The following is a 26,096-nucleotide window of genomic DNA, read 5'->3' on the forward strand; positions in this document are numbered from 1 at the left end:
TTATTCTGATTCTACTCATTTCACTTTGCATCACTTCTCATACATCTTCCCAGATTTTTCTAAAATCATCTACTAGCAGAAATTCAATAAGAGATACAGGATGGTTTAATGGAAAAAATCTGGCCCTGTAAGTCTGAAGTGAGCTTGGGGTGGGGGAAGGAAGAGAATGAAGAATATGCCTTGGACTCTCTGATAGAGAGTCCTCTCAGAGGGCTCTCTGATATGGAGGTCATGATTTCTAAAGCACTTTGTAAACCTCAAAAAGTGCCAAAGATATATAAAACTATTATTCTTAGTCAATGTTCCTCCATCTCAGTCTTTACCACTAACTTATCATGTGACATCTAGAATCAAAGACTTTAAGACAGGAATAGGCCTTTAAGACCATCTGGACTAATAATATAACCCCTTCAATTAATATATGGGGAAACTGAGGCTAGGAGATCTCGCAGGTCTGTCCAAGGCTTCATAAGTAGTTACTTAGCTAAAGGAGAAACAGAATTTGACTTCATATTTTTCTGTCCTTCCCCCCTCAATCAAATGGGGAAGGGGGGATGGTCAGCTGATCTGGGAAAGTCCCATTAGTTTTGCCAAACTATTTCTTCTTCCCTATCTTTCAAACGATACAACTGGGTAGTCTCCTACCTCCTTATCTCTGTGATCTTTTTCTGACCCTACAGCTGCCTCCTGATTAAGCCCTGAGCTGAAATGATTTTCACTATCCTTGTTGCACACTTCTGTTGAAAGAGAGAGAAAAGAAGGAGGAAGAGGAGGAGGAAGAAGAGGAGGAGGAGGAGGGGGAGGAGAAGAAGGAGGAGGGGGAGGAGGAGGAGGGGAAAGAGGAGGGGGAGGGGGAGGAAGAGGAAGAGGGAAGAGGCAGAGACCAAGACAGAGGGAAAGGAGAAAGGGGGGAGAGACAGACAGAAAGACAGACAGAAGCAGAAAGGCAGAGACAGAATGGGAGACAAAGAGAAACAGAAAGAGAAAGAAACAGAGTGCGTGGTCACCAGAGGTGTGGGGGATGGAGATTCTAGAAAATCAGTTTTCCATTGAGAAAGTGTTCTTTTCTTCCACTGCCCCCACAATGCCCAAGACTTCCTCACTTTGGAAAGAAGAGAAGGAAGGAAGTGATTAGAGCTGTGGGCCTGGAATCAGGAAGACCAAAATTTAATCAGACACTGACTAGCAATGTGACCTTGGGCAGTCACTTAACCTGTTTTGCTTCAGATTCTTCATCTGGAAAAATGAGGATAATAATAGCATCTACTTCCCAGGGTTTTTGGCAAGATCAGATAATATTTGTAAAGTACCTGACATATAGGCCATCATGGGGTCATCATTATTGATAAGGATTAGTAGTGTAGGTGCTTTCACTGACAGGAAAAAAAAAAAAAAAAGCTATCATTCTGTGCTCTGTTTTAGGTATAAGTCTGTCAGAAATAATTCTGTTAATTTAACATTACCCTGAATTCAAACATCTCTAGTTCAGAGAAATGTCCAAACTGACACTGATCTCCCTGCCTCATGTAACATACCCTTAGACATCTCTCTACCGCAAGACAATTTGAGGTAACATTTATAGCAGGAGTTCTTAATGTGGACTCCGTTTGGTTGGTTGTTTTTATTTGTATTTTTTTTTTTGGATGGTTTTAAAAAAATATTTTGACATCTATATTTGAACATAATTAATATCCTTTGGAGTTCAATGTCTTTTATTTTATTCCTATAAAAACATTCTTCTGAGAAGGGGTCGATATTTTTCAACAGATATTGCCCAAAGGGCTCTTCTCCATGAAGGTCTTAATCCCTTCTGAACGGAAAAGAAGCTTCTGCCCTTAATGTGCTATAGAGCTTCATTTGGGGGTGGGGGGGAGGGCACAGATCCTAACCTGTCTAACTTAAGTTGGCAAATCCATTGATTTGGAACTCTCGGTTCTCAACAATTGCTGTGGACTTTGGAGTTCTAGCTTTAAGAGGAAAGATAGATGAGGTCAGCCACATTTCCATTTCCGTGAGAGAAGTTGGCAGTCTCCATTATGTCCCTATCTTCAGTTTACTGGTACTCTGGGAAGTTTGGGGAAGTTTCCCTTTGGGTGAGGTCCAGGACTCCCTATCTTGGTTGAGCTGAGTTATCTCACTTCCAATGAGAGAGCTCCTTCACTTTATATTTCAGATATATATTCTTCAATGTATATCTATCTTCTCCAAATTCTGTTTTGCTACTGATTTGGATAAATGAGTTCTTTGCAACTTGCTATATGTGTTCATTGTAGAACTGGTATTTGGTGGGAAAGGGTTTAAGCCTTGGATATAAAGCCTGGAGTCCCAATGAACATGACAAACAATACTTAAGGGAGCAGATAGATATCATTCTAGCCCAATACCCATTCTCTCTGAGGAGAGCAGAGTGGTTTTTAGCTTCAACTTCTTATTTCCTCTCTTACAAGAAATAAAATTTCCCTTGAAGAAGAGTCAGGAAAAATGAGGCTAGAGATGTTTATTCTGGTTCCCTCTGAGCTACTAGAGAAGGCCATGCAATATATAGGGGGTAGCTATCCCAACCAATGGGACATCTTCAACTCACTGGAAATGAGGCATTTTGTATTCAAAGCTTGGTTAGCACCTTTAATTCACATTCCTTGGTCTTTAGCTTATGGTCTTGATTCTTTTCCCACTTTCCTAAAGGAAAAAATCTAGAAAGGATGGTTGACAATGTTGAGAAATGAGGATGAGATCCCCGGGCTAGTGTGCGGGTTCTTGCAAAAGAAGTCACAGTCCCAAATGCAGGCAAGGTTTCTGGCAAAAAATTGGTTTATTACACTGAGAAAACAACTTTTCAGCAGGGTCTTCCAAGAGGAATGTTAGCAAAGGTAGGTTTTTAGCAAAGATGGGTTTACACTAAGAAGAAACAACTTCTCAGTGGGCCAGATCCTGTTAGGATTTTTAGCAAAGATTTGGGGTTCAAGCTTTGATTATATTAGGTTTTTATGGCCCGAGACTGGGGAGCAATCTCCAGATGAATTTAAGGGACTACTTTTCAATTCAATAAAGGGTGGTGATTATGCCCCAGGTCAAGATCTCCAATTGAATTGTAGGGAGATCTCCATGGGAGTTTCCCCTAGGAACAGGAGGGTGGGGCCCCTCCCAGAGGCCAAGAAGGTTGAGCTTTAGGGGTTTCTTTAACCCAGGTCCACCCCCCAAAGATCAGGGGGATACAGTTTAAATCAACTAGAAAAATGTTTCTTAATTCTTTAAGCTAAATTAAAAAGGTTTTCAACAAGTTTTCACATATTATACAAGTTCCTCTTTTCCTCCTTAGACATCTGTTTCCTCATCTGTAAAATAAATTAGGGGGTTAATGACCCCACACCCAGGAAAACCTAGGGATCCAAAAGTAGAATTCTAGTGGGGAGGAAGGAGAATTCTCTGAATTTGGATGAGAAATACATTTTGTCATTATTTTCACTAACTTCTAGTTTCCTTTTTTTGGTTTGTTTTGTTGGAAGGAATGGGGTTAAATGACTTGTCCAGAGTACTACAGCTTGTAAGCACTTAAGGTCACATTTGAATTCAGATCCTACGGACTCCGGGGCTGGGCCTCTAGCCACTGAACTACTCAGCTGAACCACCCTAGTTACCTTTGTAATCCTGGGTACTAGATGTTATGAGTTTACAAATAGAATTCTGAGAAGTACCTCATCACACACTGCCCCAGGGGGACACATTAAACAAAACTGGATTTGGATAAATGATTTTTATGGTCCCTTTATCTTCCCGTGGTAAATCTTGTGATCTGATAGTTGAAAGGCCAGCAGGTGCTTCAGGGCTTCTCTGTGCCCAGAGAGCCCACTCTGTACTGACTGTTTCTCTTTTTCTGATCTTGGGAGTTAGCAAGGGAGGAAGTGAGGACTGAGGTTGGGGAAGACATCAGGCCAGGTGACAACTCACTTGAAGAGTTCAGAGCAAACTAGAACAGTGACCTGGAACCGGCAGTGCTTGCTTTGATGGATGAAGAGTGGGAGGGATTTGTGCTTGAGAATGGGCAGGTCCTCGAAGGCTCTGCATAAAGCTTGCTGTCAATTGAAAACAAAGGCAGAAGGCTGAAGAATCAAGCTGAGTGCCCGCTTAACTTGCCCTCCTAGTGAGTCGAGTCAGGGGGAATTGGTCCCACCTGCACATCATGGCTCTGAATACCTTCTCCGTGGGGCTACATCTATATGCTCTCCTGCTGTGTCTGCCCACGCCAGGCCAGAGCATTGTGGCTCCTGTGGTCCCCGATGTCCCCTTTGCTGCCATCTGGAATGTTGGCACCAATTTCTGCCAGAAAAAATTTCAAATCAACATTGATCTGGAAACCTTTGATATCGTGGCCAACCCGGGTCAGGCCTTCAAGGGGCCAGACATGACCATCTTCTACAGCAATCAGCTGGGCCTTTACCCTTTCTACACATCTGACGGGCAGCCTGTTAATGGAGGCCTGCCACAGAATGCCAGCCTCGATGCTCACCTGGCCAGGGCTCGCCAGGATATCTTGGCCTCTATGCCCACACTAGATTTCCGGGGCCTGGCAGTCATTGACTGGGAGTCCTGGCGCCCGGTGTGGGCTCGCAATGGGGGATCCAAGAACATTTACCGGGAACGCTCTCGGGAAATGATCAGGGCACAGCACCCGGACTGGTATTCTTGGTGGGTGGAGAGGAAAGCCATAGAGCAGTATGAGAGGGCGGCCAAAGCCTTCATGCTGGACACCTTGAAGTTGGGAGTGTCCTTGAAGCCCGAGGGGCTCTGGGGCTATTATGATTTCCCAGATTGCTATAATTACAACTTCCAGAGCCCCAACTATACAGGTCAGTGTTTACCTGGAATTGAGGACCAGAATGACGGCCTTCAGTGGATGTGGGAGGAAAGCCGTGCCCTCTATCCCAGCATCTACCTGTCCCCAAAGCTGGCAGGCAACGGGCATAGCCTGCTTTATGTCCGCTCGAGAGTCCGAGAGGCCTTCCGAGTAGCAGGTAGAACCAGGAGTTCTCACCGACACATCCTGCCTTATGCTCAGATATTTTATGAGAACACCGATCGCTTCCTGTCTTTGGTAAGTGTCTTTACAACTTCCTCCAGCCAATCAATCCATCCCTCTAAGGCTAAATGTGGGGTCCAGTATGGAGACATCAGAGCCCCATTGTCACTGACAGGTACCCCAGCCTTGGACTGAGATGCCTGGGAATACTAGATTTTATTTATTACCTTCTCACTCCCATGAAGCCCTGTAAGTAATGTTGGTGTGATCTGCTAATTTCACCCTGATCCAGGACTTCATGGCAGCTCTGCTCCCCCATCCCTACTGACCCCGTAATCCCCTCAGCTCTGGGTTTGTTTTCTGCAGGAGGACCTGGAGAGGAGCATTGGAGAGAGTGCAGCCCAGGGAACAGATGGAATCGTGCTGTGGATCGGCTGGTCGAACTACAACAGCAAAGTGAGGAAAGCCTGAGGCTTGGGAGGAGGGGCCTTAAAACAAGGCCTGGGGACTGATATCTAGGGGAACGATCAATGGAAACAAGAAGGCATTTTCAACTCTGCCCCAAATCATTGGATTGTTTATGGATACTAGGCATCCAGGGAAGGCGAGGGGGGGTGGGGGGAGTGTGAAAGGGGATGTTGGGGGGGGGTAATGTTCCCTCAATACTGGACCTTTATCGGTCTGTCATTGAGGCCTGATATTCCTCCATTAGAACTCCAAGTTAAGGGGCAAAGATCTATTTCGATGCTGAGAGGCAGCTAATTTGGAAAGGAATTTAGCCAAGAGCTAGAAGCAAGAAGATAATTTTATTGGAAAGAGAAACAAAGATCAGATTCAGTAGTTTTATGACTTAAAGGTACAATTGAAAACTGGTGTGTGTGTGTGGGGGGGGGGGGGGGGGGGGATTGAAGAGTATTGAATAGAGGTGGAGAGCTCCCATCATTGAATTCTATGGCTTCTTGAAGAGTACCGATTAGAGGTGGAGCAGATCCCATGATTGAATTCTATGGCTTACTGATCAATAGATGGTCCTCTGGTAGCCATTTGTTTGTGACATTCCCAAGGCTGGGTAACCTTAGGGTTTCTCAGAAATTGCATCATTCCCCTAGAAGGTCCATTTCATCATCTCTAAATCTACTCAGATAACATTGGCACTGAGACCATCCTCTCTTTGTTCACAGAAATCGTGCCAGGCTATCAAGGATTACATGGACACCACCTTGGGCCCCTTCCTCCTGAATGTGACTAGCAGTGCCCGCCTCTGTAGCCAGGCTCTGTGCTCAGGACATGGACGCTGTTCCCGCCGCCCAGATCATCCCCAAGCCTTCCTCTTCCTCAACCCATCCAGCTTCTCTCTTCGGCACCAGCCAACCAGTGGGCGTCTGGGAGTAGAGGGCATCTTGACAAATGAAGCCAGAGCCAGGATGGCCACTGAGTTTGAATGCCGATGCTACACAGGCTGGAATGGAGAACGATGCGAGTTCCAGGATGACTCTCCCTCTCCTTAATGTAGTAACTAACATCAGCAGGGTGAGATTGATGTAATAGGACTCTGTCCCCCTGATCTTTGGGGGGGTGGGGTAGGGATGGGCCTAGGTTAGAAAAACCCTGAATCTCAACTCCTCCTGGCCTCTGGGAAAATTCCTAAAATGATCCCCACCCTTCTACCTGGTTCCCATGGGAAAATCCCACCTCGAATCTGGGAATCAGTTTGGCCTGGAAAACAATAGCCTCCCTTTATTGATTTGGAAACTAGTCACCCTAACCCTAAACCATAGAAAGCTACATAAAATCAAAACTCTGTACCCCAAACTCTGCTATCTTCCTAATCAGGAAGGGGCCCATTGAGAGAGCTGCTCAGTGAAAATAAAGATATTTTTACCAAACCTTGCCTGGAGACTGGGACTGCAAATTCGTAAAACCTTCAACATTGGCCTGGGGACCCCCAATGATGTTAGGGTATCTCACTCCTCAACAAGAGGAAGTCAATGACATATAGAATTACAATCGTAGATACATGTGATCCCACTTATAGATGCAAACACTAATAATCAATCAAATTTGTATGGCATGCTAGGCACTCTAGAAATAAAGGAAAAGCGAGATTCCCTACCCTCCCGGAGCTGGAAACAGACCGGGATAGTCCAGGAGTTTAAACCTTTTTCCCATATAGTTTCTATTTCAAAACTGGGCACAAGAAGCTCAGTAAATACTGCACTTTCTAAATGAATGAATGAATGCACATGTAAAGTTAGCCAGAACTAACCAAATTTACATCTGGTCACTGCTGTACGAAAGCATCCTCACATCACTTCTAACACACTCGCATATACACACGTGACAGACAGGAGGCAAAGAAGGCAGATCCGGGAGCGGAGTAATGCCTAGAGGTGGCCGGTCCCACCTGAGGGGTCACACAGTGGGCTCAGGGAGAGCTGGTTAGTGGTTCGGACTCTGGGTACGGAAATCTTTTCAGTGGAAAACCCTGCCGCACCCCACCCCCACCCAGCAGTCCCGCAAGCACAGTCACCCACTTAGTCAATGACACGGCACAGTCATGCTCACAGATCCATCCTGGGAATGGGGGAAGGGCCTCCCCATCTCCCTTGTCCCCCACCCATCTACTCTCAGGGCATTTTCTCAGCCCTTGGTGCTTCGAGCCACAAGAAAACTAACGAAAACTAACCAAAATGCCGAAGGACTAGTACTTTCTTTGTCTTGGCGTGGTAGCTGCGACCCCAAATCCGAGCGTCCAGGGTGGGACAGATGGAAGGGCTAGATTTGAGTTCAGGCTAATCCCAACCTGCCTCTCCTCTCCTCTCCCGCTTGGACACCGAGATGTTGTCCCTCCACTCCCAGCCCCCACTGGGAGCAGTGTGCTGTGCTGACTGCCCCGAGGGGAGGACGGGGCCCCTCTCCTTTCCCTATCCTCCCATTGGAAACAGGTGTGTGCTTGCCTCCTCGGAGGGAAGGAGCCCCGGGCCCTTCCACCCCGTAATCGGGAACACAGGTTTGTGCTGGCCTCCCCAGGGGTGGGGAGGACAGTTCTGGACTTCCTCCTCCTCCGGCGGTGGGGGAAAGAACCGGTCACTCAAAGGTCTTCACTTCTCCCGCCGGGCCGGCGTCTACTCGGGTCCGGGCTTCCAGTTTGGCCTCGGGGCAGAGAGCTGGCCTTTGTGGGGGTGGAGGGAGGGAGAGGCGGAAAGCTTTAAAGTCTGGGCCAAGGAAGGAACAGTTCCCTGCCCCGACTACTAGCCCCAGGGTTTCTGTAAAGGTTTCCACGGGAATCAGCCGCTTCTCTTTCATCCCGAGGCTGCTGGCCCCGTAAAGCATTACGGGAGGGGGACCTGCACAGTGGCGGTAAGTTTTCGGATCTCCACGTCGGCCACAGCTCATTCTCCTGTCCTATCTCGTCTCCGCAGCCTTATTCTCCCATTTCCCCACCCCTAAAGTCTCCCTTATTTCCCTATTCTTCCAATCCCATCATTTAAGCCTGTCACTTCACTCCCCTGTCCCAGCATCCTCCTGGATTCTCCTTGCTCTTTCTGCTCCGCTTCCCTCCTCCTCTGGACGCCTGCCTTTCGTAATCTCGGAACCCCATTCTTTTCCCTAAAGCACAGCTCTAACCATGTCACGTCCACTTCTATTCCATAAAATCCAGTAACTCCTCATTATGACTTCCTTTTCCAGGATTAAATATTCAGTTCTTTGCCCTTTATAACCCGGCCCCTTTCTGTCATTCCAGGCTTCTTACATTTTATTTACCCCTCCGTGAATTCTACAGTCCGGTCGCTTACTATTCCTTACATAGTCCATCTCCCATCTCCATGCTTTGAGGTTTGCTATCTCTTGTCACCCTTCTCCTGGCTTCCCTCAAATTCCTTCCGATCCCTATTGCTTTCACCCCCCACTTCTCACTTGCTAATAATGCCTTCCATCATTTATTGTCTTCCATCCACTATTCTGTATATATCCAGTACATATACCCAGTACATTCCTGATTGTTGTATGTTGTTCTTGGGTCCCGGTATGCTATGTCCCCCATTAGAATGTGAATTAGAAGGCAATGATCTAGTTTTTGTCTTTCTTTGTGTCCTAAGCTCTTACCACAATGCCTGGTGCATAGTAGGGTTTTTTCTTTTAATTGTTGTTCAATCATGTCTGACTCTTGGGGATCTCATTTGTAGTTTTTTTGGAAGAGACACTGGAATAATTTACCATGTCCTCCTCCAGTTTATTTTACAGATGAGGAAATTGAGGTAAACAGGGTTAAGTGACTTGCTTGGAGTCACATAGCTAGTATGTGCCTGAAGCTGAATTTGAATTCAAGTCTTTTTGACTCCAGAGTTGGCACATTGTACTACCTAGTACATGGTACCATTACATCACCAAACTAAGTATATATATGAACTAAAGAACCATAATCTCATCAATTCCATTGAATTAACACCTTGTTTCTTTTTCTTTCTTTTTTTTTTTTATTTAATAGCCTTTTATTTACAGGATATATACATGGGTAACTTTACAGCATTAACAACTGCCAAACCTCTTGTTCCAATTTTTCACCTCTTACCCCCCCACCCCCTCCCCTAGATGGCAGGATGACCAGTAGATGTTAAATGTATTAAAATATAAATTAGATACACAATAAGTATACCTGACCAAAACGGAATTAACACCTTGTTTCAAGTATACTTCTCCAGAGTTCTGGCCCTCTACACTTATTGACCATCCCCCAGCCTTCCTCTTCACCTGTTCTCTTAACTCTCCTTTTTATTCCCTAGTACTTCCATTCTATGGGCCCCCCAAATTCCTATCTCATCCACTGGTGCTCCAACCCTCTTTTCCCCAATTCAATCCTGTTTTTCATCCTCCTGTCCTCTTATTTCTTTTATTCGTGTCTCTGTATTTTCTTGCTTTTTGACCCCATTCTCCTATCTCCCTGTTCCCCAGTCCCTGCAATCTTGAGCCCACTGGTCTGTTTCCCTGCCTCTCTACCCTATCTTCCCCATTTCTCTCTCTCTCTCTCTCTCTCTCTCTCTCTCTCTCTCTCTCTCTCTTACCTTTTACCAGCCAAGGCAAGGGCAGAGCCAAAGAGAGTCACCTCTATACTTAACCCCCCAAATGGCTTGACTTTGTGGTATTTTAGCCTCTTCTTTTCCAAATTTAGGCTTGATTAGACAAATCCCCAGTGGCTTGATTAGATAGATATGGTATTAATGGGTTGCCCATTCTAGTTACTGCCTAATCCCAGAGTTTCCCTCACAAACTGTGCTCTAGTGACTGTTTAATCTGGGAGTTCTGGAGTCACCTGTTGGTTGACCTTGCCATGGTATCTGATCCTAGGACATCCAATCTCTGAAATAGTGAATGTTTAACCTGAGAGTCTGATTTTGTGTGTGTGTGTGTGTGTGTGTATGTGTGTGTGTGTGTGTGTGTGTGTGTGTTTATAAGTATGAGCTCACTTCTTGGTTCTGAAAGCAGAAATTAAAACCAACTCACCAGCCACTGTCCTGTCACAACAGAATCTGAGCTACTGATTCCATTATGCACCATGGCTCCAGGAGGCTTCATGTTTTTCATCTGTGCCCTTTTGCTGATCTATCCAGACCAAACTCGGGGTTCAGGGGGCCCTGTGCTGCCCAACGTCCCCTTTGTTGCCATCTGGAATGCCAACACCTATTTGTGCCAACAGAAATTTCAGGTGAACATCAGCCTGGACACCTTCCATGTAATAGCCAACCCAAACCAGGTCTTCAAGGGACCAAACATGACCATCTTCTATAGCAATGAGCTGGGCATTTACCCATGGTATACACCCACTGGGCAGCCCATCAATGGGGGCTTGCCTCAGAATGCCAGTTTTGGTGCCCACCTGGCCAAGTCCTATAAAGACATCATGACCACTTTGCCTGAACCTGACTTCAAGGGGGTTGTAGTCATTGATTGGGAAGAATGGCGCCCTATTTGGACCATGAATTGGGACTCAAAGAAAATATACCAGGAGCATTCTCTAGATTTGGTAAGAGAAAAGCACCCAGACTGGTGCCCATGCCACGTAGAGAAGGTGGCTAAGAAAAAATTTGAGGAGGCTGCCCGGCAATGGATGGTTGGTACCTTACAGCTGGGGAAGTTCCTGCGACCCAGGGGACTTTGGGGCTACTATGGTTTCCCAGATTGCTACAATTACAACTTCCAGCAGCCCAACTACACAGGGGAATGCCATCAAAAGATCCAGGTCTTGAATGATCAGTTATCTTGGATGTGGGAGCAGAGCCGAACCCTCTACCCTAGCATCTACCTTCCCCCGGAGCTGGCCAAAACAGGGAAGTCACTGCTATTTGTCCGTGGGAGGCTACACGAGGCCTTCCGAGTGGAAGAGAGGACTTCAAATCCTGGCCGGCCCATCTTGCCCTACGTGCAGATTTTTTATGGGAAGACAGATCGTTTTCTGCCCTTGGTGAGCACCTCCCTTTAGTCCCTTCTCCTCCTAAGCTTCCATTCTGTTTTGACTAGAGTCAGACCAGGCGTAGCTCAAAGCCTTTGCCCATACTCTGAGTGCCAAGCTAGACCCAGGGCCTTCCCCAGGGTTGCCCATTCCTACCTTGAGTCTTCTGGGGATGGTTTTCTTTCTTAGTGTCAGCCCAGATTTCAAGGAACTGGGGGATTCTCTTTCCCACTTTGTAGGAGATCACTCCCCCGACACCTGACATACTCATTGGTGGGCAGCTCCCTGCCCCACTGAAGCATTGTGGTATAGTTGAAAATGTTTGATGCACAGTCAGAAGCCCTGGGTTTGAATCCTGCCTCTGATACTTGCTAGCTGAGTGACCTTGGACAGGACACTTAATAGTTTATTTTCCTGCTAAATGAGCATGATAGATCTTTACAGTGTTTACAGGGGAGATCTGTTGGGAAGAAAGCACTTTGTAAACCTTAAACTAGAGGAAATGCAAACTATTATGTTGAACCCTTCCTCCACTGTTAGGAGTAGTCCCTTCAGGTTTGAGGAGGATGGCATGTCCCTTTGTCCCTTCATGCATTGGGGGAGGGGTAAGATGTTAATACTCTCACAAAGGCATTTTCCATTCCCCTCTCCATTTCTCCCCCCTTCCCCAGGAGGAGTTGGAGAATACCATTGGGGAGAGTTTGGCCCAGGGGACAGATGGCATTGTGGTATGGCTGAGTGGAGAACATGAGCACACCAAGGTGAGTGGGACCTGGGAGAGGCCAGAGGACTCAGAGTCACATGTAGACAATGGACTAGCAGAAATGCACATTATAAAAGAGAGGAAGAGGCATTACCCAATTGGGTATGCAATGAAAAAATTTTTGAAAACCAGAAAATTAAAAAACTCCAATTAAATATCAAAATAGAAATCCTAAAAATCAAGGAAAAGATTAACAAAATTGAAAGCAAAAGAACCCATTGGATTAATAAATAAAATTTCCTGCTTATAAAAAATACCCAGTTTTTAATTTTTAAACTGGTAATTTTTTTGATACTGGTAATTTGGTTTTGTATTAAGTACAAAACCAAATTACCAGTATCAAAAATGAAAATGATAAATTCATAACCTATGAAGAAATAAAAGACATTATTATATTTCCTGATGCCAGGAGAAGCTAATGTGGGCACTATTCCTAGGGGTGCCCAGATGAAGCTGGCCCTGAGCCTTTCTGATGCCAGGCAAAGCTATCAAGCGCTCTGTTCGTTCTGGTGCATTTAAGGCTGGGTCTGAGAATTTCTGATGCCTCTGGAGATGCCCAGATGAGGCTGAGGCTGAGCCTTACTGATGTCAGGCAAAATTAATGTGGGCTCTGTTCTTAGGGGTGTCCAGATGAGATCAGCCTTGAACCTCCCTGGTGCCTCTCATTGTACCCATGCAAAACTAGTGTAGAAAATGTTCCTGGAGGTGCCTGGGTGAGTCTAGTACTAAGGCTGTCTGCTTTCTGCCCCCAGGAATCCTGCCAGGCCATTAAGGATTATGTGGACACCACCCTTGGACCCTTCATTCTGAATGTAACCAGCAGTGCCCACCTCTGCAGTGAGGCGCTGTGCTCAGGGAATGGCAGATGTGCCCGCCGACAATATCACCCCCAGGCCTTCCTTTTCCTCAGCCCAGACAGCTTTTCTATTCATCGACAGCCAGACACTGGGCACTTGATCCTGCAAGGTTTCTTGGCAGACGAAGCCTTGACCAAGATAAAAACAGAATTTAAGTGTCGCTGCTATCCAGGCTGGTTTGGGGAGCGCTGTGAGAAGGGCAGCCCTTGACTCCTCTAAAGAAATATTGGCTTGCATGGGAAGAAGAGAAGAGCTGAAAGGGTCTCTTGATGCTCTCCTTTGCAGTCCTGGTCTAAACCTGGTGGGAGACAGCTTCCCCTCTATAACTGTTCTGTCACTGCCTCCCGCCCTTCAGTGATTATCACTCTGCTGTGTGATCTTAAATAACTTATTCCATCTTTCTGAATGTTGCTTCTCCATGAAAGGGAGGTAACAGGACTTTAGTGGGGTGTTTGGAGGAAAATGCTTTATAAATCACTGTAAAAAGGAGAACAATGTTATTCCATGGAACATTATTATAAATTACATTGGGGGGAAAGTCTCTCATACTTCATGATGGTTTTGTCTCTGGGTCAGACTTTTCCTATTGGGGTAAAAGGCTGGGAAGGAGAATAGACCATTGTCAGGGGCTATTGGGATGAAAGGTTGCCTGGGATAGTGAACTTCTTGTATCCTGCTTTTTAGAGTTCCCAAGCTGGGGTAACAAAATGTACCATGCTTTCTAGAGTCCCCATGCCAGGGTGATTAAAATATTGCGTTCTGCTTTCTAGAACCTCCAAGTTGGGGTGGTTAAAACTTACCACCTTAGTGGAAAAGTGATGAGGCAGGACTCCTGAGGATGATGGAAATATGGAGTTCATTTATTCCCAGTTCTTTCCCCGTTGTATACCTTCATATCCTTATGTAGACAAAACAACACTGGGCATGTGCTAAGTATACACTGCACGTGGGATCACATAAACAACTTGCTATTGTACATAATTTGCCACTGGTATCACTTTGATTCAATCATAACACAGGTTGTCACCACCCTGACTTCTCAGAAAGGTCAAGAGCCCTGAGGAGAGATGGGGAGCCAAACCAGACATTGTTAGCGGGTTCCCTCTGGGTTGAAGGGTCTTATACCTCACCCAGAGTTCCCCCACTGTCTGTGACCCTCTAGATGCACTTATATGCAAATATTTCTATTCAGTGACAAAAATCAATAATTTTATTCACCTATGCAATTCTTTGCTGAATATCAAAAAGAAATGAACAATTGAAGACAGCAATTTCTCCCAGGATCATTTTTAACTGAACTCCACTGAACAAGATGAGAATGATTTTTCTTTCTTTTCCTTTAATTATTTTATTTTTCCAAATATGTGCAAAGATGGTTTACAACATTCACCTTTGCAAAACCTCATGTTACAAATTTTTCTCCCTCCCCTCCTTCTACCTTCCCAAGATAGCAAGCAATCTGATATAGGTTAAAAGAATACAATTCTTTTAAAGATTTTCATATTTGTCATGCTGAGGAAAAAAAAAAAAACATATGCAAACAACAAAAAAGGTGAAAATACTTGTGTCTCCATAGTCCTCTGAATGCAGATGGCTCTTTCCATCACAAGTCTATTGAAACTAATTTGAATCACTTCATTGTTGAAAAGAACCAAGTCTATTACAGTTGTTCATCACGTTATCTTGTCGCTGTGTACAATGTTCACTTCACTTAGCATCAGTTTCTGTAAATCTTTCCAGGATTTTTTGATATCAGCTTGTTCATCATGAAAATGATAAAGAGATGATCAGGGAAGAAAGCTATTGAGCTTAAGAATCTGAGTTCCCTTTTCCTTCCAGGTGAGTTTCTTTGTCATCAAGCCCAGAGCTTCAGGGGTGCTGAGAGTGATCCTTTATCTCCAGATCCAGAGAGAGCAGTCAATACACAGTGACTCCAATTCCATGGAGGGCTCAGAAATTAATAATGTTGCTCTATACACACATATGTCCGGATAACAGCTGGTGTTCCTAGAACTCGAAGATATGTATTTTATTTTGTGTGAGGAAGAAAATAACTTATTTGCCTAAATTCAGAGAAGTAATAAAATCTAGGGTGAAATTGGAACCCAGATCTTGTGACTCCAGTGCACCAAATTACTGCCAATTGCCAATCATTATGGGCACACACTAGGGCATAAACTCATTGGAGGAAGGTCAGCCAATTAATGTTAAGTGCCTTCAGTGTGCCAGCAGCTGATCCTTTTAAACTCTAAAACTTGGGATTTTCTGTAGCCCCCGGGGTGTAGACTTTTATGTGTGTGCTCGAGTTAACCCTGGGCTTAAAGGATTCCTTTTGTTTTTACATTCCTTTCACATCTGAGTATTTTTCTCCTCTCTTTCCCCCAGGAGCCATCTTTTAAAGTAAGGAATAAAGAAAGGAAAAAAAAAAATCATTCGGCAAAACTAGCAAAGACATGAGCCCATTCTGATAGCGTATGCTGCGTTCTGTCCCCATATCCTCCCCTTCTGCAAAAAAAAGGGGGGAGGCAGTTTTTTTTTTTTTAACCTCTTCAGGACCCAACAGGATTGTTCTAATTAGTGTATGGATTTATACAGAAGGGCAAGCCATCACTGAGAGCCGGCCTGGGAATTGGGAAACCCTCCTTGCAGTGACAAGTGTTAGCTGTCGCGAGCCTAGGAAAGTCACTCCGCACTGAGGTAGGGCACGTCACGCACAGACTGGTGCGGGGTGCACACACACTAATGCAGGGTACGTGCTCACACACGTGCGCACTCACCAGACCGGGCACGGCCTCGTGAAGCGGGCTCCACCCCCAGCGGCCCGCTGCCCAATCGGGCCCGGCCCGAGGCAAAGGACCAGGATCCCCCCAGGGCGGTGGCGTGCGGCAGCTGCTGTATGTCCTCCTCACCGCTGGGGGGGGAGCGCGGGGCCGGCAGCAGCGGAGCACGGATCCCGGTCCGGGAAGCTTCGGCAGCCGCGGAAGAGCCAGAAGCTGGGGAGCAACATGTTAGTATCACGCCCCACCCCCCCTCCCCCCGCTCCCCTCTTGCTTCCCCCCCAAGTCTGACTTCACCGCTTGCATGCTGGTCCCGTGTCTGTGCGTCCGGCCGCTCGCCGTCCCCTCGAGTCTGGCTGGGAATCCTCCCCCACTGCTGTCCATGTGTCCTGCTGCACCCCCTCCCCTGCTGTCCCTGTGTCTGTCTGCCCGCCGTCCCCTGGCGTCGGGCCGGGCGCCCTCCCTCCCTTTCTCTCCAGGTGTCCTGCTGGGCCTCCTCTCTTCCTGTCCGCTGCCCGCCGTCCCCTCCAGTCGGGCTGGGCACCCTCCCTCCCCTTCTGTCCAGGTGTCCGGCTGGGCGCCCTTCCCTCTTATTCGTGTGTGCGTCTGGGCACTGTCTGTCAGCAGGGCCTTGTCGTGGGGTCCCTCACTATTAGAAGGGACCCTGAGAGCTTCCCTACAATAGAGCGTCTTTCCTTCAGGGAAGTCCCGGCCCAGATTCCCCGTTTTATAAAGGGGGAAACTGAAGTATAGTAGGATTAGAAGAGGTGCTGGGTACTATTTCATAGGGAAGACCAACACCCCTTTCCCTCCCTGCTCCCTCACCCCCAAATCTTATCCAGGTTTTGATAGGAACTTGTAGGGGAGGGGGGAAGAAGAGGGAGATTAGTCAGAAGCAGGACAGGCATAATTGTTTCTTAGCACCCCCACTTCCACCTCCAGAACTGCAGGGGTTAAGTGTGCCTGGGTTACCCCCATCCCCTGTGGGGACAGGAAACAGATGAAGCTTCCTTCTTCAAGAAAGGGTTCAAACTGAGCAGAGGAGCAGGCACTGGGCAACGGGCAGGGTAGCCCCCTTTTTCTTCCTTTGGATCTCTTCCTTCCCTTGGTTTGACTCCTTTTCTGCAAAGAGGGTAGGTATATAAGAAGGTGCTGTGGGGGAGCAGAGGAGGGGATAGTAGTCGTTTATTGTGGAAGGAGCTGTGAGCTAGGAGTCTGGAGGCTTGGTTTAAGGTTCCAGCTCAGCTATGAACTGACCCTTCATATGTGAACTGGTTTAAGTCATCCCCCCCTGGGCCTCAGTTTTCCCATCTGTAAAATGGGAGTGTTGAAAGGGCCAATTTCTAGAATCTGTTTTATCTCTGATGTTCAGTGGTTCTTTGAACTTAGAAATTCTGAAACTGGGTTCATTGTTGTGATGTGATCTATGGTGTGGGGTTTGTCACCAAATGATGGAAGGTATCATAAATTGAGGTTCGGTCTGGTGAAGAATTCACAATGGCCATTCTCTTTGGTAAAAGATTTATTTAGAGAAGAGGTTACAGACAAAATGAAGGGATACAGTAGACACTGGGAATGTTAAATATGAAATGGAGTGGGACAGCACATGAAAGACAAGTTCCTTAGTGAACTCACAATTACCCAGTAGAAAGGGAACACCCCTCGAGGTTGGGGCTGGCAGGCTAAGAAAGGCACTTAGCACTGGAGAAATGGGGTTGAGAAGCATAGTGGAGTTAGGGGAAATATCATAGAGCATGGGGTGGATGGGATAAAGAGAAAGACACCATGAAACAGAGACAGAGCCTGATGTAGTGGACTGAGCCAAAGGAAGAGAGCAAAGCCATGGGCCATAAATTATTTTATAGGAAAAATTTAGCCTCCGGGTCTTAACTTAACTTGGATTTCTAACTGGATTACCTTTAGAGGGTGAGACCAAGGAACTAAATTGATCTCTATTATCAGAGCCTTCTTCCTGCTTGCCTGACCATTAATTTTTATCAATTCTTCTGCTAACCACATTGAAGACTTCATCAGTTGATCTAGTGGTTTGATAAGGAGTGTGAACAGACCTTTCTGTGGGAGTTCTCACATTAACCATCTTCCTCCTGGGTTGTAGATTTCTAGACTAGGGAGGAGGCAGAGGAAATTGATTTTCTTTTCCTCCTACTCCCAGACCTTGAGTCAAGGGAGTCATGATTTGGGAGGCCTTGATGGAGGAGAGCCAACCGTTGGGACCCAGCCTGTGTGGGGAGGAAACATGAGTCCTTATCTGTGTAGCTCTGCAATCCTCTGGAGAAAAGCAGAAGTCAGCTGGAAGATGAGCCATGCTTTGCCCCTCAGAAGAGAAGAGGCTAGGCTTCTGTTCCAGCTTTCCCCCAACCCCTCCTCCCAATCGGCCTAAGGGGCCCTGACCTACCTAATCTGTCTCCCCTTCACTTGGGACCTCCACTTTTCTGAGAGGCCTGGTTTCCCTCTTGATAGAGGTTAGCAGAGGCTTGAGATTCTTGTATCCAGTGTCCATTTTCTCCTTCCTTCCTCCTATGGGCTGAAGCAGGGGTGGGGAAGGAGGATTTGAGGATTTCTATTTAGAGCTTGGGGAATCTGTCCCCATTGTTGGTAACAGCTGGTCCAAGAGAAGGGTTTCCTCTTCTCTAACAAAACCAGCGGAATAACAAATAATCCCAAACCCACAGAAAATCTAAAAATAGCTTTGATTTTGGTCTTTGGAGGAGCTTATAGGAGACTAGTATCAGTTTTCCTTCCCTGAACTGAGTTCATACTGGGGGGGAAAAAAAAGCTACACTAGAGACCCAGCAGAGACCAGACCATAAAAGGATTGGTTGAAGGAAGGAGGGGGGTGGGTATTTTCCACGGACTAGAGAACTGGGGAATCCTGGAAGAAGCCTTGGTAAGATCTCTATCTTCAACTATATGAAGGGTTGGCCACAGAAAAAAAGATTAATTTCTCGATCCCATGAGGGCAGAATTGAAAGCCTCTGGGGGGTTGGGAAGTTGCAGATTTAGGTATAATTTAATAAAGACCAAACTTCCTAGCGATAGCTCTCCAGGAGCTCTCCCAGTTAGTGAAAGATTCTGTCTGGGATGCTGCAGAGGGCAGTCTTGTTAGGGTGGATTCGTAATAGATGATCCTTGAGATATCATCAAGTTCTGACTCTCTGGGATCTGTGAAGTCAGCTCTGGATACTCCACAGGAGGAGAATGGAGGATCGGTCGTAGACCTCGAGGGAAAGCCGCAGTAGTTCCCGACCAGCAGCTGGATGATGGCCTCTTTGGCCCCGTTGGCTACAAGCCCTGGCCTCGAAGAACTGACCCTGGAGCCCGCCCACCTGCGTCCAGAGCTCCTGGATGCCTGTGCTGATCTCATCAACCAGGAGTGGCCCCGGAGTCGAGCCTCACGCCTGCACTCTCTGGGACAGTCCTCTGATGCCTTTCCCCTATGCCTGGCCCTGCTGGGGCCACCTCCTGCCCCTGGGGCCTTGCCCATGGTCCTGGGCCATTCCCGCCTCTCCAGAGTCGTTGCCCACGATCACAGCCTATTGGTTGAAACAGTGGTTGTGGCCCGGGCCCTTCGTGGTCAGGGGTTTGGCCGACGCCTCATGGAGGCCACTGAGGCCTTTGCCAAGGCCCGGGGCTTTCGTCGGCTGCACCTGACCACCCACGACAAGCAGCATTTCTATGCACACTTGGGTTATGAGCCTGGGGAGCCAGTGCAAGGCATCACCTTCCGTAGCTCACTGTCTGCTGCTATCCTCCAGGCCTTCACCCAGCCTGCCAACCTCCCAGAACTTAAAGCCCCCAGCCCCTGCAGGGAGACTATGGGGACCTCCTCTACTTCTAACTCCCACGCTAGGTCCCATCTGTCCCCTGCACCACCACCACCCCCTCCTCCTTTACCTGCTCCCCTTCTCAGCTCCCCAGCGCTCTCCCCCATAGACTCCCCTGAACAGAGCCTTGTGGAGACCCCATACAGGGACATCCGGGGTCGCCCCATATTTTGGATGACAAAGGAGATCTGATGGTGTTGACTTCATGGCCTTTCAGCTGAGTTCAGAAGGAAGGCCAGAGTGCAGGGAAGGGATTGTAAAGAATGATCTGGGGAGATCTGCCCTGAAATCTCCAGTGCCTGAAGCCTGCTTTCTTGGGGGTACTGACTACCCTGCTGTCAGTGCTGCTCCCCCCCAGTGAGGGCAGAAGATGGGATATCAGCCAGCCCTAGCCCATTTTTCTTTGGCATTTCTTTTTTGGGGAAGGGGAAGAGCTAGGGGGTGCCTATCTCAGAGTGCCAAAAACCCACCCAGCAGAGAAAGTGAAGGCTGATAGGCCACCAGAGGTCTGTAGCACTTTAAGGTTTACAAAACACCTCCCCACAATGCTCCTGTGAGGGAGGTTCTGCACATTTGTATTATTGTCCCCATTGCTTAAGGGGGAAACTGAGTCCTAGAGTGGCAAAGCTGGGATTCCATCCCAGGCTTCTCTTTCCCAATCCCAGCTCTCTGTGATACCTCAGACACTGTCCTAGTTGTCTTGCGGATTCTAAACTCAGTGACTGTGTTGTATCTGAACTGCGGACAGAAGTCTGTATGCAGTAGTAGGTGCTCAATAAGTGTTCATTATTCCATTGTTCAGCAGCATGACTGGCCCTGGAAATGCTGGGCCTGTGTGTGTGTGTGACAGCAGTAAATAAAGCAGCCCCATCATGGGGACCACATGGCTCTCCTTTGTATTTATTTCTCCTTATTCACCTCTTCTTCTGGCTTCAATCCTCCAGCATTCTCCTTGCCCTTTCCAGGAGGCTTAGTTTAACCATCAGCCTTTTTTGGTCCACCCACAGGTTCAGTGAGAGGGATGGAAGGGAAGCTCAGTGAGGATGGGAGTTGGGAAGGCTGTGTGTGTGCGCGCGTGTGTGTGTTTGTGTGTGTGAGAGAGACTATGATCCTTCCTCATATCCAGAACTCTTGTGCTTCTGCCCCTCACTCCAATCTCCTCTTTCCCCTACAGGTCTCTCCTTGCTGGGCCCAACTATGAATGGGGCCTGCTCTCTGGTGGCTTGGGCCACCCTATGTCTGGTGGGGGGGTGGGCCACCTCGTGGCATCTGGGCCGCCCCTTCACTGCAGTGTGGAACGTGCCCACAGCCCGATGCCAAACCCACTTTGGCCAGCCCCTGCCCTTGGAGGCCTTTGGCATCGTGTACAACCAGGCCCAGCATTTCCAGGGCCAGAACGTTACCATCTTCTACAAGAACCAGTTTGGCCTTTACCCCTACCTTGGGCCAACAGGGGTCATCCACCACGGAGGTGTCCCCCAAGCTGTTCCCCTGCAGAAGCACCTCACCTTGGTTGCCAGCCAGATTTCTGGCCTCATGCATAAGGGCTTCAGAGGCTTAGCTGTGCTTGACTGGGAAGAGTGGCACCCACTCTGGAACCGGAACTGGGGGCGCCACAGGATCTATCGAGAGGCGTCTCGGGCCTGGGTCCACCAGCAGTGGCCGGATCTGCCTCCTAAGCAGCAGCGTCTAGAAGCTCGGGCTACCTTTGAGAGGGCTGCTCGGGCACTGATGGAGGATACCCTGAGGCTGGGGCAGGCACTTCGTCCCAGGGGGCTGTGGGGCTTCTATCGATTCCCTTTGTGCCGAAGCCCCTGGCCAGGCAGGCACAATTACACGGGGAAGTGCCAGAAGGCAGACAAGACCTACAATGACCAACTGCGCTGGCTTTGGGAAGCCTCTAGTGCTCTCTTCCCCAGCATCTACCTCCCACCAGGCTTGCCTCAAGTCTATCGAAAGGGCTATGCACGACATCGGCTGGAAGAGGCTTTCCGAGTGGCCCAGTTTGCACATCCACGTGTTCTGCCCGTGCTGGCCTATACCCGCCTCACTCACCTTGGCTCTGGGCGTTTTCTGTCCCAGGTGAGCTTTTGATCCGAGGGGAGGACTAGTCCCAATCTTCAGGGAGCTTTCAGAGGCCCTGGTCTGAGGAGGGAACAGGGGGAAGGGGGGACAAAGGTTTGGCCAGAGCCAAGAGACAAGGGTGGCTGAGCAACATCTCTCCCTTCCCAGAATGACCTGGTTCAGACCATTGGAGTAAGTGTAGCCCTGGGGGCAGAAGGCATCGTCCTCTGGGGTAACCTCTCTTTTTCCAGTTCTGGGGTAAGTGCTTCTTCTCTGTATTCTCTCAGAATTTCCATTTCTATTCTTAGTGCCCTAGCCTCAAAGGCCAGATCTAGGATCCTAGATTTATTTATTTATTTAAATATTTAATTTTTTTCCAATCGCATGTAAAGGTAGTTTTCAACATTCATTTTTTAAAATAAGATTTTGAGTTTCACATTTTTCTTCCTTCTCTTCCCCCTTCTCCAGGACAATAAGCAATCTGATTTAGGCTGTACATGTATAATCATATTAAACATTTCCACATTAGTCATGTTGTGAAAGAAGAATTGGAACAAAGGGAATTTTTTTTTTTTAAATTGAAAATAGTACGCTTCAATCTACACTCAAAATCCCCATCCCTTGCTTTGGATGTGGATAGCATTTTCCATCTCGGGTGCTGGGAATTGTCTTGGATCACTATTGCTGAGAAATAAGTCTATCATAGTTGATCATCACACAATGTTACTGTTACCATTGCTGAGAAGAACTAAGTCTATCATAGTTGATCACCACAGTGTTACTGTGTACAATGTTCTATTACTGTTACTGCGTACAATGTTCTGTTACTGTTACTGTGTACAATGTTCTGTTGCCATTACCATGTATAATGTTCTCTTGGTTCGGCTTCTTTCCCTCAGTATAGGTAGAAGCTTCGATTTAGAGCTGGAAGCAATTTTTGTTTGCAGCCATCTAGGCTAATTCCTTCAGGTTAGCGCTGAGGAAGTGAAAGCCTGAAGGGGTAACTGCTGAATGTTACTGAGGTTGTGAGTGGGAGAATTGGAATTTAAACTTGGTCTTTAATTCCAAATCCCATTCTCTTTCCTCTGTACCATACTCCTGAGGAAATCTAGGTCTCCTACTAATAACTGGGTAACACTGGCTAATGCACTTCCCTTTATAATCCCTGATTTTCTCCTGTTCTATCTTAACACATGAGTTGAATTAGATGGTCACTGAGATCCATTCCAATAATTGATGTTCTATTGTTTCTTCCCATTCTAAGACTAGGAGGACTATTATCTAATCATGAATAAAGGGTGTAGGAGAGAAGGGCCAAGATGGTCCTAGTACTAAGCATCCAGAGTCTCAGTTCTGTTTGGGATAATGTCTCCCTTTTCTTCTTCTTCTTTTTAAAATTTATAATAATAGCTTTTTATTTTTCAAAATACATGCAAAGATAGTTTTCAACATTCACTCTTGCAAAACCTTAGGTTCCAAATTTTTCTCCCTTCCTCTCCCCACCTCCTTCCCTAGGCAGCAAGTCATTCAATATAGTTTCAACATATGCAAACATATTTAAACTTCTAAACATATTTCCACATTTATCTTGCTGCACAAGAAAAATCAGATCAAAAGGGGAAAAAATGAGAACGAAAAAAACAAGCAAGCAAACAAGTGAAAATACTATGTTTTACTTTACATTCAGTCCCCATAGTCTCTCTCTGAATGCAGATGGCTCTCTCCATCACAAGACTATTGGAATTGGCCCTAATCACCTTACTGTTGAAAGAGCCAAGTCTATCACAATTGATCATACTATAATGTTGTTTCTGTGTGTAGTGCATTGTTGTTTCTGTTCAGTTCACTTAACATTAGTTTACGTAAGTCTTTCTAGGCCTTTCTGAAATCATCCTGCTGATCATTTCTTTCTTTTCTTTTCTTTTTTTTTTTTTTTTTGCTGAGGCAATTGGGGTTAAGTGACTTGTCCAGGGTCACACAGTTAAGAAATGGTAAGTGTCTGAGGTCAGATTTGAACTCAGGTCCTCCTGACTTCAGGGCTGGTGCTCTATCCACTGCACTACCCAGCTGCTCCCGATCGTTTTTTTTTTTTTAAATAACATTTTATCTTTACAAATACATGCAAAGATAGTTTTCAACATTCACCTTTGCAAACTCTTGTGCTCCAAATTTTTCTCCTTCTCTCCTTTCCCTCCCCACTCCCCAAGATAGCAAACAATCTAACATAGGTTAAATATGTGCAATTCTTCTAAATATGTTTTCACATTTGTCATATTGTGCAAGAAAAGTCAGATGAAAAAGAAAAAAACAAGCAAATAAACATCAACAAAAGGTAAAAGAAAAATACTATGATTTGATTCACCTTCCATCTCTATAGTATTCTCTCTGGTTGTAGATGGCATTTTCTATCACAAGTCTATTAGAATTGTCTTGAATCACCACATTGCTAAAAAGAGCCAACTACATCATAGTTGATCATCATAAAATCTTGTTACTGTGTACAATATTATCTTGGTTCTGCTCACTTCAGTTAGCATCAGTTCATGTAAGGATTGGCTTTATTCTTGATCTTCTCATCAAACAAGGCCATTAATTCTTTTCTGCCTCAGTTCTTATCCAGCCTTTAATTATTTTTTTATTATAGCTTTTTATTGACAGAACATATGCAAGGGTAAGTTTTGCAACATTGTCCCTTGCACTCATTTCTGTTCCAACTTTTCCCTTCCCTCCCCTAGATGGCAGGCAGTCTCTTACATGTTAAACATGTTAAAGTATATCTTAGATACAATATATGTGTGCACATCCCCCCAATCGCTTCTTATAGAACAATAGTATTTCATTACAATCATATACCATAACTTATTCAGCCATTCCCCAACAGATGAGCACCACTCACTTTCCAGTTTCTTGCCACTAACTACTAAAAGGGCTGCCACAAACATTTTTACAACTTTTCCCTGTTTGGGAAGCAGACCTGGTAGAGACACTGTCAGATCAAAGGGTATGCAGTTTTATAGCTCTTTGGGCATAGTTCCAAATTACTCTCCAGAATGGTTGGATCAGTTCACAACTCCACTAACAATGTATTCATGTCCCAGTTTTCCCATATCCTCTCCAAAGTTTATCATTATCTTTTCCTGTTATGATGTCTCCTTCCTTTCTTTTTCTCTGAAGGATGAAGGATTTTTCTTTAATCTCCCATCCTCAGGAGCAGTGCAGGCTTCTCCAGAGCTATCTGTCAACCATCTTGGGCCCCTACTTAAGCAATGTAACTAAGGCTGCCCAGGTCTGCAGCCAGCAATTATGTCACGGCAATGGGCGCTGTGCCCGACGGGTACCCAGCAATGATGACGTCTTCTTACATTTGGAACCAACACTGGGAGCCATCAAGGAAGACCCTGCCAAATGGAACCATTTCCGATGTCTCTGTTACCCAGGCTGGAAAGGCTCCACCTGCAAATTTCCTGTACCTGGCACAGAATGAAGGGGGTAACTTTGAGCCCTATCCCCATCGGGACTCCTGATTGCGGCCACCTGTATCAGTCTTTGCCTTCTGAGCTTCTTTAAATTGTTCCCACTGGCCTCTCATTCTCCCCGACACCAAACAGATTGGTTGAGGTGGCTTTTCCGCCTGTTTCCTAATGCTCCCCCTCTGCCACGAAGCCTAGTAATATTCCCCACCTTTCTCTGCTGTGCCAGAAAGCACTGGATTTGGGAACTGAATTTTTGATTTTGAACAAATTTCTTCCTTTCCCCAATGCCTCATATTTCTCATCCTTTTAAGAGAACTGGAGTTAGAGCTGGTGCATACCTCAGAAATAAAAATCCTAATTTTACAGATAAAGAGACTGAGGCTCAGAGAGGGGAAAGAATTAAAGTCACATCTAGTTTTTCAGCAATATTGGAACCCAGGTCCTCTGATTCCAAATGGAACTTGCACCGCAAAATGAGGGATTGAACCAAATGACCTACAAGGTTCCTTCCAGCTTTTAAATCCTTAAAAAAGTGTAATATTTGGGTTAGGGTTTAAAATGTCCCTACCCTCTGGCTTCTGGCTGACTCTCACGGGCAGCTGCATCCTAGCTAGCGTACCTGTGGCCTTGAGTCACCTTCCGTGAACTTTGCACCCCTGCATTCAAGGCCCACGACCTGGGAACTGGTCCACCCGGGGGGTCAGGAGGTGGTTCTGAACACCTACCCAAATGCTAGTTCCCGTGCCCCGGTGACTTTCATTCCACTCTTGGGCTGGGCCATAAAATCTTGTCTTTCCCCGCTCTCCGCGTGTGCTGGCTGATTTTGTCCGCCGGCCCAAGCCAAGAGTTCCA

The 26,096-nt window shown here is 46.5% G+C and overlaps 4 protein-coding genes across 7 annotated transcripts; all 4 read left to right on the forward strand.

The window, feature by feature from the left end:
• The first annotated feature begins 3,872 nt into the window (after window positions 1-3,872).
• LOC100916272 (hyaluronidase-1) lies at window positions 3,873-6,909 on the forward strand. The gene is made up of 3 exons (XM_003762308.4): window positions 3,873-5,092; window positions 5,384-5,473; window positions 6,199-6,909. Exons 1-3 carry the CDS (start codon window positions 4,181-4,183, stop codon window positions 6,523-6,525), a joined length of 1,329 nt encoding a protein of 442 aa, XP_003762356.1. The 5' UTR covers window positions 3,873-4,180; the 3' UTR covers window positions 6,526-6,909.
• Window positions 6,910-7,848: 939 nt separating this feature from the next.
• LOC100916007 (hyaluronidase-1) lies at window positions 7,849-13,638 on the forward strand. The gene is made up of 4 exons (XM_012543481.3): window positions 7,849-8,377; window positions 10,543-11,477; window positions 12,137-12,226; window positions 12,981-13,638. The coding sequence occupies exons 2-4, from the start codon at window positions 10,572-10,574 to the stop codon at window positions 13,293-13,295; spliced, it is 1,311 nt and encodes a 436-aa protein (XP_012398935.1). The 5' UTR covers window positions 7,849-8,377; window positions 10,543-10,571; the 3' UTR covers window positions 13,296-13,638.
• Window positions 13,639-16,008: 2,370 nt separating this feature from the next.
• On the forward strand, window positions 16,009-20,591 carry NAA80 (N-alpha-acetyltransferase 80, NatH catalytic subunit). Of its 2 annotated transcripts, none has more exons than XM_031958880.1 (2): window positions 16,009-16,092; window positions 19,075-20,591. In XM_031958880.1, the coding sequence occupies exon 2, from the start codon at window positions 19,141-19,143 to the stop codon at window positions 19,897-19,899; it is 759 nt and encodes a 252-aa protein (XP_031814740.1). In that variant the 5' UTR covers window positions 16,009-16,092; window positions 19,075-19,140; the 3' UTR covers window positions 19,900-20,591. The 2 variants fall into 2 exon arrangements, with proteins under 2 accessions (XP_031814740.1, XP_003762354.2); XM_003762306.4 differs by lacking the exon at window positions 16,009-16,092 and adding an exon at window positions 16,915-16,995.
• Window positions 16,022-26,047, forward strand: HYAL3 (hyaluronidase 3). Of its 3 annotated transcripts, none has more exons than XM_031958872.1 (4): window positions 16,022-16,092; window positions 20,882-21,789; window positions 21,940-22,029; window positions 24,946-26,047. In XM_031958872.1, exons 2-4 carry the CDS (start codon window positions 20,905-20,907, stop codon window positions 25,045-25,047), a joined length of 1,077 nt encoding a protein of 358 aa, XP_031814732.1. In that variant the 5' UTR covers window positions 16,022-16,092; window positions 20,882-20,904; the 3' UTR covers window positions 25,048-26,047. The 3 variants fall into 3 exon arrangements, with proteins under 3 accessions (XP_031814732.1, XP_031814718.1, XP_012398943.1); XM_031958858.1 differs by having other exon boundaries at window positions 24,980-26,047; XM_012543489.3 differs by lacking the exon at window positions 16,022-16,092 and adding an exon at window positions 16,912-16,995 and having other exon boundaries at window positions 24,980-26,047.
• The last annotated feature ends 49 nt before the right edge of the window (window positions 26,048-26,096 follow it).

This window comes from Sarcophilus harrisii, chromosome 1, assembly GCF_902635505.1.
Source record: "Sarcophilus harrisii chromosome 1, mSarHar1.11, whole genome shotgun sequence".
NCBI lineage: Eukaryota > Metazoa > Chordata > Mammalia > Dasyuromorphia > Dasyuridae > Sarcophilus > Sarcophilus harrisii.